General features: G+C 37.7%; 1 protein-coding gene across 3 annotated transcripts in view; it reads right to left on the bottom strand.

Moving 5' to 3' along the window:
- Positions 1 to 435: 435 nt before the first annotated feature.
- plekhm3 (pleckstrin homology domain containing, family M, member 3) overlaps positions 436 to 13,261 on the bottom strand; it is a 39,695-nt gene continuing 26,869 nt past the window's right edge. For 2 of the 3 annotated variants that reach the window (XM_058787023.1, XM_058787022.1), the window contains exons 7-8: positions 7,751 to 7,908; positions 436 to 3,107 (exon numbers count right to left, since the gene is read on the bottom strand). In XM_058787023.1, coding sequence (XP_058643006.1) covers positions 2,936 to 3,107; positions 7,751 to 7,908 — 330 coding nt within the window. In that variant the 3' untranslated portion in view covers positions 436 to 2,935. Of the gene's footprint in view, positions 3,108 to 7,492; positions 7,615 to 7,750; positions 7,909 to 13,261 lie in introns of all 3 variants that reach the window. The other variant, XM_058787024.1, reaches the window with a different exon arrangement.

Genomic DNA, 13,261 nt, shown 5'->3' with positions numbered 1-13,261 from the left:
ATAGCTAGGACAAATATTTAAAATGCCTTGAAGATGAAGGAAATACCTCCATGGTAACTGTTCTCAATAGAATCATATCACTGGACTGCATTTCAAATGTTTATACGCTGGTACCACTGTGCAAAAAATTAGAAGCCTCATGCTGTGGTCTCTAACAGGTCCAGTGGTTATTGGTAAAACTCCAGACAGAACCAGATACAAGCATGTGGCTTTTAATTTGGGATTAGCTCATGAGTCAGTGCTTGGACCCTCTCCGGTGCACCAGGACCTAAAAGGGAACACCACAACCACAGCCACGGCCATGATGCATTTGTTCCACTGCTGCCACCTTGGATTCTGACCAAGAAAATAATCTGTGAAGAATTGAAATTACTTTGCAAAATCCTAAAATCAATTCAGATGACGACATTAGAGTAGAAGCATAAAAAGAGCAGAACGTGTTAAGCAATTTACTTTATTGGCAACAGTGGTAAAAAAAGAAAAAGAAGAGAAGAACTGGAAGGAACCCGCACCAGTACTGAAACACAAATATTTGTAGTTGCATAAGAGGTTGTCTGTAATGAAGAGTTTGCAGAATACAAGAAAGCACAGGGAAAATCCAGAAACTGATACAGAAGTTACAGTGAAGAATATAAATACAATAAATACTTCTGAAACAAAACCGATATGTAAATATACAACTGAGAACAAAGTGACGGCAGAAAAAGAACCTTCCATTACACCTTCAACAAACATGAAATAAAAGACCAATTTGGTGTAATGCAAAAAAAAAAAAAGATATGCACCAAGTACATCCACTGAGTTCCCTTTTTGTTTGTCCCTCCATGACCATTATTCAGTGTGTTAAGAATCCCTGATTTTAAAGAACAGTGCGAATAACGCAATGTAACGATACATCAAACTTTCAAAGCAAACCGATTGCAAACACACCATTATATTTTATAGTATCATGTAAAACATGGTGCATTTAGCTCACTTCAAGCTTAAAATAGTTAAACGACGAGTTCTCTTGTGGCAAAACAAGAGATCGTCAGATTCCAGGGAGATTCCTTTTTTAGTAAGGTAAGTAAAAAGGTCTTCGCCTTCAGAAAACGAAAACACTACGTGGTTATATTACGATATATTATATAGCCTGATTAGTTTAATAAATACTGAAATATCTTTTGAGTGACTATAGCTTGCTAATCGAAGAACATCAACAGGCCGATGCATTGACTTTTCATTTAAGGCAGGCAAAAAGACACAGATTCAATAAATACAACAAAATATTCTGAACAGCTAACATGATCATCCATCCATCCGTCTACATTGTCCTATCACACACCAACCATGCGTAAACTAAGACTGAAATCTCATTTAAAAGTAAACTTCTTGGTGCAAAACATATGGAATTAACACAATTTCTCACAAAACGAAATGTAACATGGTAGCAAATGATATGCAAGTTGACCTAGACCCATCTCAAAGAGTTCAATAAGTGACACTGTCGGCCAGTATTGAACTAAATCTCCACTAAAAGTCCAGTATAACAAGTAACTGTTTTTTTGAATGTGCAAGTGTTTTATATCAGTAATTTATCTCTGAAGCTTCTGTTTGCTGGTGAGGTGTCCAGGAAGAGACGTCCACTGCTATTTTATGTATGCTTATAGAAGGGGGGGGGGGGGGATAACAGTGATAATATGGATTCAAGTGAATATCCTAAAATGTCAGTCAGCTTGCTACGTCGACAACAGGGGTTTTCTAGTTAAAAAAAAAAGTCTTATTTTTTGTATGTCTTATTGTGCACTTTGCACATATTGTCCAACTGGAGAAAGACAGGTCTCGCCAAAGAATGGGATGTCAAATAAGGCAGCAAAAGAAGTGACTTTATTGCCAATACTAATTTCAAGTAGACAGAAAACTTAGTATGAACGCAGAGAGGCATCGAGGATCCAAAGCAGAGGTTAGATGGACATGAATTATGAGCTTGTCCACGGCGGGTTCGCTTTACATTTCTTGTTAAAAAGACGTATGAATGCTAAACAAAGCCCTGGAACTCTAGACTGTAATTTCGGGGTTTGGTGGCCCAGGGTAGTTTGTAATCACAGACCAGGCGGTTAGCAAGAACAACGTGGTTCAGCTGCTTATAGGCAGTGCCATTGAGTGTTGATAAACAGTCAAACGTTTTAAACTCCAGCTGGACGGGACGAGACACCAATCCTTCTTCAATGTACAATGCAAACCAAAGCTGAATGCGTTGAGATAAAAACGGATATGGCAACATGCTCTGACTGAAAGTGCAATGATAATCTTGTAATAATAATAAAAAAACTGAAACTTGGGGACAAATCATAAATGTAAAGTGCAAAAATGCAAACGTGTAACAGAAAAAATCTATTTTTGTTCTAAGGATGTTTATCTTCAGCCTTCATGCGCTCCAGATCAAGGGTCTTCGGCATAGTAGGTTAACTACAGCGTGGAGGGAAACCTAACAGAGGGGCCAGACTCCCATCTCAGCAGCGCTCATTTTCACCGAACCATTAATGGATTAGAAGCTCTATTTGTGTCCAGAAATTGGTTTGAATCATCGCTCTTGGATTGTGAGTCTGCCAGAAAGTGCATTATTTTACATCTGTCAGTGGGAGTGTGTTTATGTGCAAGTGTGTGAGCGTACTTTGCCTGTATTTGTCGGTTGGCCCTGGCTGTCATTTGGTAGATGAAAGGGAAGGGTAAATTGGTATCATTATGAAGCCTCTGCTCTTCGGGAGCTGAATTATTGTCTCTGTGCCTATCTCTCTCAGGTGAGGGAGAACGTAAAAAAAAAAAAAAGCCACTGTTTCTCGGTTTTCACGGAGCACTTCCACCAAGGGAGCACGGAATCTTGTCTTTAGTGGATACAGTAGCACTTGGACTTCATTAGTGCAGTGTGCTCGGGCACCGCTCTCCGTAAACCGTCTCAGGTGTCCAGCTCAAAGCAGTCCAGCACCTCGTCATCAGGGCTGTCGTGAGGGCCGTGTCTCTTCCAGAATGACGCTGGCTTCTTGTGCAGTTCTTTGCGCACGCATCGTGGGCACGGCTGGGCTCGCATCCGACACTCGGCATGGAAGACGGCACCGCAGCCCTCGCACCTGCATTTTAAACACAAAAGAGTAATGATGGTTGAGCCAAACTCTGACACTCATAACAGTGCTGTGGGGGATTCTTTGACCCCTCTGAATTTCCCCATCTGGTGAATTAAGTTAGTTAATCATAATCGGTGGTTAATTAAATTTTTTATATATAATAATAATAATAATTATTATTATTAATTTTATATAATACAATAATACAATCGTTCAACATTGATAATAATAAGAGTTATATATATATATATATATATAATAATAGAGTGATTTCTGAGAATCATTTGACACTAAAGACTAAGGTAATGGCTGCTGAAAATTCAGCTTTGCTATCACAGGAATAAATAACTTTTTTAAATATATTCAAATTTTAAATTGTATTAATATTTAACAATATTACAGGTTTAACTGTATTTTGTAAGTTTGTTTAGCCTGTATTACACACACACATCCATCCATTTATCCATCTATCTATCTCCCAGTCTCTCTCTCTCTCTATATACTGTATACAGTGCTGCTTGAAAGTTTGTGAACCCTTTAGAACTTTCTGTATTTCTGCATAAATGACCCAAAACATCATCAGCTTTTCATACAAGTCCTGAAAGTAGACAAAGAGAACCCAATCAAACAATTGAGAGAAAAATATTTTCTTTGTCATTTATTTATTGAGAAAAATTATCCAGTGTTACATATCTGTGTGCTGCAAAAGTATGTGAATCTTTGCTTTTAGTATCTGGTGTGACCCCCTTTTGCTGCAGTAACTGAAGGTAAAGTTTCTTGTAAATGCTGATCCGTCCTGCACAATAACATGTAGGAGTTTTAGCCCATTCCTTAGTGCAGAACCACTTAAACTCTGTGATGTTGGTGGGTTTCCTCCTATGAACTGCTTGCTTAGGTCCCTCCACAACATTTTAATTGGATTACGGTCTGGACTTTGACTGGTCTGGACCATTCCAAAACATTAGCTTTATTCTTCTTTAACCATTCTTTGGTAAAATGACTTGTGTGCTTGGGGTTGTTGTCTTGCTGCATGACCCCTGTTCTCTTGAGACTCTGTTCTTAAACAGATGCCCTGACGTTTTCCTTTAGAATTTGCTGGTATAATTCAGAATTCATTGTTCCATCAATGATGGCAGGCTGTCCTGGCCAAGATGCAGCAAAACAGGCCCAAGCCATGATACTCCCACCACCATGGGATAAGATTCTTAAGCTGGAATGCAGTGTGTTCTTTTCTCAGAACATAATAGCTTCTCATTTAAACCAATACGTTCTATTTTGGTTTCATCCATCCATTAAACCTTTCTCCAATAGTCCTCTGGCTTGTCCACATGATCTTTAGCAAGCAATTTTCTTTTTGGAGAACAGTGGCTTTCTTCTTGCAACTCTGCCATGCACACCATGATTGCTCAGTGTTCTCCTGATGGTGGGCTCATGAACATTAACATTAGCCAATGTGAAAAAGGCCTTTAGTTGCTTAGGAGTTATCCTGGGAACATTTGCAACCTCTCAGACTATTACACATTCTGTTTTGGAGTGATCTTTGTTGGTCGACCACTTCTCTGGAAGGTAACAGTGGTCTTGAATTTCCTCCATTTGTACACAATCTGTCTGACTGTGGATTTGTGGAGTCCAAACTCTATAGAGATGGTTTTGCAACCTCAACATCAACTCTTTTTCCAAGGTCCTCAGTAATCTCCTTTGTTCATGACACAATTCACTTCCACAAACAAGATCAGACTTTGATAGATCCCTGTTCTTTGAATAAAACAAGGTCACGTACTGACTTTTGATAGTCATTGCACTGACTGAAAACACCTCTGCACAGATGGACTCTAATTTCATCTTTAAATTAACTGCTAATCCAAGAGATTCACATACTTTTGCCACTCACAGATATGCAATATTGGATCATTTTCCCGAATAAATAAATGACAAAGAAAATATTTTTGTCTCATTTGTTTGATTGGGTTCTCTTTGTCTAATTTCAGGACTTGTGCCAAAATCTGATTATGTTTTGGGTTCTAAAATTCTTTCCAGCAGCACTGTATATGTGAGTGTGTGTGTATATAATACAGGCTAAAAAAGTTCCCAGTCTATATAAAGCTCCTTCTTTACTAGAACAATTAGGAGCTTCAGGGCTCCTCAGTCCTCTAAAGAGCAACAATTTCTTTCTGTGCACCATCATGGGCGGTAGTAGCCCAGTGGTTAAAGTTTTTGACCTGCCAAGCCAAGACTAAAACCCAAGATCACTGTTGGCCAAGAGGTTGTGCCATACTAACCAGAAGTACTACTGGTGGTCTATTCCTGAAAATGATCTACACTTTGTACAAAAGCATTAAAAAGGCCTTGTTTTTAATAAAATTTGTAAAAACTCTTAATTTGATTTCCTCTTTACAGAGAACTATGAGTTAAACAGACTACCAGAACTGAAAATGTCTTACAATTTGAAGCACGCCCAACATGAATAAAACCTAAAGCACGCTAACAAGATAATACTAGCTGACAGGATGTCTATTTTAAATTGGTCTCTATAAATAAATAATTCTTTCCAACAGTAAGGATCCAAAGCCATAAGGGCTATGGTGTACTTGCTCCTCAGAGAGGTGTGGTGGTGGTTTGTGGAATTTATGGATTTACGGTGGGGTGTGGAGACACCTTCTGCTCATATGACCACACGCTTGTGCCCTATTGAGCATGTACTGTTACAGATACAACATGAAGTGCATACAAACACACCCAGAAAATTCTGGATAAACTAAACAGTGAAACAGTTAGTGCAACACCTGGATCCAGCTGTAGTAACAGACACACTCAAACTGCCTGGACAGACCTGAATGGATCCATCAGTGAATAAATATCTACTAACAGTAATGCATTAATTCGATTTATATAATTACACGTAATTAATCTGTTCATGCATTCAGTCCTTTGCTACGTTGTGCTCAAAATAATATGCATTTAAATAAAATTCATCAGTAAGATTTTTAAATGGAGGCTCTTATGCTCATCAAGGCTGCATTTATTTGATCAAAAATACAGAAAAAAAAAATATTATTGCAATTTCTAATATTGGTTTCTTAATTTATAGAATAGAATTTATTTCTGTGATACAGTGTAGAATTTTCAGCAGCCATTACGCCAGTCTTCAGTGTCACATGATCCTTCAGAAAGCATTCTAATATACTGATTTATTATCAGCGTTGAAATTGTTGTGCTGCTTAATATTTTTTGGAACCTGTGATACCTTTTCAGTATTCTCGCTGATGAATAAAAAGTTCAAATGAACAGCATTTATTCAAATTAGAAATCTTACAGACAACAATATAAGTTTTTACTATCACTTTTTATCCATTTAACACATCCTTGCTGAATAAAAGTATTAATTAAAAAAAAAAAAAAAAAATTACTGACCCCAAACTTTTGAATAGTAATGTATATTGTAGCACAAAGTTTCTATTTTGAATAAACACTGTTCTTTTAAATTTTTTATTTATCAAAAATTCCTGAAAAAAGTATCACAGTTTCCAAAAAATATTAAGCAGCACAACTGTTTAAAACATTGATAATAAATCAGCATATTAGAATGATTTCTGAAGGATCGTGTAACACTGAAGACTGGAGTAATGCTGCTGAAAATTCAGCTTTGCTTCACAAAAATAAATTATATTTTTATGTATATTAAAATAGAACAATTATTTTAAACTGCAATAATATTTCACAAAATTACAAGGTTTTTTCCTGTATTTTTGATCAAATAAATGCAGCCTTGATGAGCATACGAAACTTCTTTAAAAAGCATTTAAAATCTTACTGATCCCAAACTTTTGAACGGCAGTGTACAAATTTATACAGCAGTGTATATATGTATACATGTGTGTGTGTGTGTATACATACAAATACATATGCAAATTGTTTTAAAAGGTCTTTGTCCATGATGTACAAATATGGCAAGGGTCTTTCTCAGACCAGAAAATCACACAAAACAGAATAAAACATTTTAATATGAAATAAAGTAACTTTAACTGTAGCAGCCCTAACCAATCATTATTGAGGTTTTATCAGTGTTGCCGTGTGAGTAGCTATGTTTAAACAGCAGCATCTGTTCTGGGAACTGCACTCCACTTCGTTGGAGAGTCTGAGAGATTCTAGTCACACTGATGGTATGAAGACCAGAGAGCGGTTTATCAGCTGCAGGCCATAAGCGGACAACACACAGCATGCTGAAAAAAGCTGAGATGCTCGAGGGATTAACTGTCCACTTACACAGGGTGGCCTATCACTGCACCATTACACCCCAATCCACCGCCCGCTGGGTGTGACTAACATGAGACAGGGGCTGGACAATCATCAGCAATGAGCTGCAGCCCATTTGACAGACAACTGGCACTTACAGTGTACAGAGCTGTGGGATTACAATACCATCATCATCAGCGATGAAGAAAATCTTTGATGTCCACCTGTGATTTCTCCGCTAGGACACTTGTCCTTGAGGGAAACTGACTTCATGCATCCACTAAAAATCATTTTGAGACTAATTAGTAAAAACGTAATTGTAAAGATACTTTGGCCAATGTATGTAGCATCTCTACTTTCATAGACCTTCAAGATCATGAGACATTTAGAGGTGAAACAGTGGCAACAGGTCTCACCTTTTTGTGGCATTCTCCTGGAAGGGATAGATGACCTGGCCAGTGTGGCAAAGCTCACAGATGAAGCCCTTCTCCCGGCACAGACTACAGCTATAGACATGAGAGCTGGCAAACTTGATCACCTTAGAGAGGAAGGGAGCAAGCTTTCCATCTATGACCTGCAAGAAAGAGAAATACATTACGAAAGTGGAATGCAGAGGTGGGTGATGGGACTAAAATATGAGTCACTGTATTTCACGTTAACTATATAAATCACAATATAGTTATTTTTGCTGGAAATAAGGTTATGATGCCAGCATTTTAAATACCATTGAAATGTCACAATAATGATTTCAAAGCAAACACTAATACTAGCCTAACTAATGTAAAAATTCATCAAGCATATAGAAGACAAGTAAACAGTAAAAAAGCAATACAAACTATATAAAGAGTGCTTTAGATTTTTCAAGTAGGTCTAACAAAATCAATACTTCAGAAATGTAGTACATAAAACTGTATGACTGGTAGTTTTTTGTGCACACATTCCAGATGTCAGACAGCAAATTGAGTTTCATTCGTCTCTTATAGCGGTTGAACAATTTAAAATCGATTGAATGGTTTAAAATCACTTTGAACATTTAAACTAAAACTTTCATGACACTGCAGCATTGCAACATCACATGAGGGTAACTGTCTAAACGCAATAGTGAAAATCTCTAACAGCTGACAAATTTTCAACCAGTTTATTGTCCACCCTACAAGATAGAATCTCGAAATTCTGCAGAATGCATTGGCAAAATAGAGTGCTACACTTAGCAGAAAAGCTGATGCAAATTCACCAAAACATTAATAAGGAACAGAGGATGTGTAGAACTTTGTGAAAGATGATAATCTGAAGTCTGAAGTCTGTGGAACTTTCTGCAGGTGCAGATTCTTTGCAGGCCAACCTATAAGCTTTAAACATGCTGAGAAATAGGATGGAAAAGTATGGAGGAGGAACCTAGGGAAGTGTAAAACGTGACCTAAGCGATTCTGCTATGAAATGGGCTTCACTAAATGTGTTCAACAGCTATGAGAGAGGAGCAGGTTCAAAATATCCATGCAAAAATCAAAAATAAATTCCATTATCAAATGGACAGTAATCCTCCTGTTAACAGTTAGAGGTTTATCTGAGAATTTCAGCGACTGGACAAACACTTAAGAACATGCTACAATGGGAGCCAAGTCCAAAAAAAAAAAAAAGACATCACATCAGGAATCCACACGAAAACTAATGAATGCTTCGAGAGTGGGGGGTTGGCTACAGCTTGAGGGTGGGGTAATTCCTTTTGGGAGACTGTTTGCAAAAAATAATATGTGAATGCCATTTATCGGCCAGAGTAGTTAAAAATCGGCCTGGTCTTTGAAAGTGGGGCGCTGAAGAAGGCGTATTGTGGGCAGCTGAATGAGACAGGGGAAGGGGCCTAGACCTCCAGTGCATATTCACCAAGGGGGCAGAGACAAGTGGCTACACCTGGCAGCACTGCAGCACACCAATTAAAGGCCCTGCCAGCATTCTTCAGCCCTTCCACAAGGAGCCAGCCAAAGAATGGAGGAGAAGAAGAGGGGACAGTGGAGCAGAGAGGAGAGCTTGGGAGGGTGGGACGCGAGGGCTCTGGGGAAAAGAAAGAATAAAGGAAGGACCACCGCGGTCTCCCACGAAAGACGCGCACGCGCACACACATACGCAGCGTGAACGGGGAGAATGGGTTGAAAAGGGGAAGGTTTGTGTGGGAACACGGAATCTAGACTCTCCAGCCATGGCCAAAGTTGCCGGATCATGTTTAGTTATATTGGAGGGTTGTACATCAAAAAGTGTACATTTCTTGCATTTGTGCATTCATACCTAATTTTAGAATGTGGGAGTTAATGTACTTGGAGATAAACTTCAAATACTCTATGATTTTTATGGCAATATAAGATTTATGAACAAAAAACAATCTGAATCTACTATTCTGTTGAAACAGAGGGTTCCTCTAATTGTAAATAAATACATAACTAAATAATATATAAAAAAAAAAAACCTTAAGCCATTACATAGCAAACATTTTGCATATGTATATTTATAATATGGTATAGAAATATTTTTATATGATATTAAATAGGATTTTTAAATGATATTAAATAGTCAAAAGGCTGAAAAACAGAGAGATTTGTTATGCCACAAAACCCATTCCTACCATGTTCACAAATACAATAATAATCTTTATTTTTATATAGTGCCTTTAAAGGTAGCTTCTCTAGATAATTTAAATAAAATTATATAAAAATAAGAAATATAAAGAAAATTAATAAAGAAAAAGAAAAGAATAAAACAAAATTAAGAATATTTTCATTATATCCCCTTTTCAGCATTCATTATTAGAAAAAAATTCTTCACATTCCACCGAAGCACTGCGCAAGCCAGAAGGACTCAAGGCAGAAAGACCCACACTGCTATAAAGCAGTCACTGTTATTGCCCAATGAACATAGAGGTGATGCTGTTGGCAAGCTTTCTCAGTAGAGGCATCAGGAGAGCCCTTAACCATCCATCCATCAAGTAGCTTTCAGTTCAGACACCCCTGTTTTTCTCTGACCGGGCTGACAGAAGCATGAAGGCAATACCCGGCCTTTTCCCATGTGGAGGAGTAATATAGCAAGCTATTAAGGAAACGCTGCAAGCCACCAATCAAAGCGGCGGGGTGAGCACACTTGCCGTCCTTTGGTAAAGATGATATATACTCCCCTTGATCAATGCTGACAGAGGGAGTAATTAAACATTTCAATAATTTAACAGGCACGGTGAGCGAAACAGCGAGTACGCTTGCACCAGGCTTGATGGGGAGGGACTGTGAAGAGCTAGAGGGCTGTTAAAGTAGTGAAAGTGTGAATTTATGCATGAACGGCTACAGGTTCAACTGATTAAAATGAGTTACAGTAATTAAAACTCAGGGAAGTCAGTTAAATAGTAGGATAGGTTTTGCACATTCCTTTGCATTTCTACCTCATAATGCTATTTGCACTGCAAACCATATACATGTATCATATGCATACGTGTTTTATAGTTATTCTGTATAATGCATCTACTGAGTTTATGCCTCCCCTTTTGCACCTTGTATTTACAACCACTTGCAACAAGCTGGTCTCTGCTTCTGTACCTCAAACTTTGCACTCCATAAAAATCTTATTGTATATACACACACAAATATACATGTATATACTAATATACATTTTGCTTTTTGCACTTCTGGTTAGATGTAAACTGCATTTCATTGACTCTGTATTTGTACTCTGCACAATGACAATAAAGTTGAATCTTATCTAATCTAATAAATAATACCTACAATATTACTATACACTAACAGTATTAATAAATGTAAATATACCTTTTATACAGTTCACTATGCATTAAATTGATCAAAAGTGACAGTAAAATCTTTTATAATGTTACAAAAGATTCATATTTCAAATAAATACTACTCTTTTGTACTTTCTATTCATCAACGAAAAAAAAAAAAATTGCACCATGTTTTAACAAAAATGTTAATGTTAAATGTTTTCAAATTTAATAATGAGATATGTTTCTTGAGCACTGATTTCTGAAGTATCATGTGACACTGAAGACTAGAGTAACGGCCGCTGAAAATCCAGCTTTGCCATTGCAGGAATAAATTACATTTTAATACACATTAAACTAGAAGAATTATTTTAAATTGTAATAATATTTCACCATATTACTGTTTTTACTGTAATTTTAAACAAATAAATGCAGCCTTGTTAAGCTTAAAAGACTTGATTTAAAAACTTTTGAACAGTAGTGTACATTAAATATTTAGATACTTATATAAATGATATAAAAATATATATAATTAAATAACAACATTTAAACCTGGAAATAAATGTAACAAAAACATAACATAAAACAAGAAATATTAGTCATTAAACAAAAAAAAAAAAATATATATATATACACATCATGTGAAATATTTCTTCAGATGCACTCTAGATCATCTCAAATCCAGCTGCAGAACATGATCATGTCTGCCTTTTGCTTTAACAAGCACTTTAACAGCACGTGTGTAAAACCTTCACACAAACTTGCAGCTAAAGTGCTTATTTAAACAAAAGGTAGAAATCAAATACCACAACATTCTGAAACTCATGTTCACTTTTAAGTCATTGTTTTATTCAAATTATGCTGAAGAAAAGAAACACATGCTTCAAAGTCAGGTAGCTCACTAAAAAACAGCATCTTTGTGGCTATTGCGGGGGGCATGGGTGACGTCTGCCAAATCAACTCCCCCCAAATCCCCCACCTTTTGCTCCTGTCTTGCATGCGCTTTGTCGTTAGCTGCTTAATCCCCTAAAACCACAGTTTAGCGCCTACTTCTTCATCCCCTCCTCAGCCCTGGCCCTAATGTCCTCGCCCGCTCCATTAAACGGCAGAGAAAGGGCCCAGATTAGACAGATAAAAAGAGTGTGAGCTCTGTTTGGATAACACCCTCCCTGCCAGGGCCTCGCAAAACAGGATTACAACCAGCGTGTGCAAGGAAGGCCTGCCAGGGTCTCGTGTGAAGTGGGCACGAGAGAAACGGCATGAATTTTCATCATATACGTGGACCATGTGAACGTATCGGTCACGGTAGACCAGGTGCCATGTAGGTATCCTTGAAGAATGATGGTTTTATGGATATTCTGAAAGCTGATGTTTCTCATCCGATTCCTATATGTAACTTCCGAGGACCTGAATGTTGTCGTTTGAGCTCAGTTAAGTGCATATTGTTGGTCTTCGGTACAACACATACAATTAGCATTTCTATCGCACTCGTACTTGTGTCCTTGCTGGTGCACTTGGTTAACTTTTCTTACTCTTCCAGTGGAGATATCAAACAAAAGGCAGTGGCTAAACAAAAGGCAGTGGCTAAACAAAACGGGCTTCTGGGCAAACAAATATGGTCAACGGGGTCATTTTTAAAAAAAAAGAAGACTGCCCAAAACTCTGTGTTAATTGTTTGAACTAAATGGGGAGAGCGTTTGGTTTTACTCTATAGTGTTTGGAGCCTTGCTGGAGATAGTTCAGCATTCAGTGACCTCGACACGGAGGGCGAGCATTCCAGAGCTGCGGAGGAACCGGCATTAAGTAGCAACACTAAAAGAAAATGGCTCCTTAATAAGGTAAGCCAATTAAGAAGCTGAAAGAGAAAGTAATGTGACGTGAATGGGAAATGCCTCAAATTTGGGCCTTACAGAGGCAGTGGGGGAGAGAACATAAAGGCCTCGCGGACGAACGCCATGAATAAGAAGTACACAAGAAGAGGGACAAAGTACTGACAGTACAGAGAGCATTTAAGAACCACAGAGAACCGCGCCGTTTCACTGTTGTGACGAAGATAACTGCTTTAAAATAAACAGGATAAAATATTATGCATTTTTTTGACACCCAGATGTGTTTGTAACACTGTACTCTGTTTTAAGACCCACAGACCCAATACTGACCAAGACTGTTCATTGGA

This window comes from Onychostoma macrolepis, chromosome 09 (genome assembly GCF_012432095.1).
Source record: "Onychostoma macrolepis isolate SWU-2019 chromosome 09, ASM1243209v1, whole genome shotgun sequence".
Lineage (NCBI taxonomy): Eukaryota > Metazoa > Chordata > Actinopteri > Cypriniformes > Cyprinidae > Onychostoma > Onychostoma macrolepis.
This window is presented reverse-complemented; position numbering and strand designations above follow the sequence as displayed.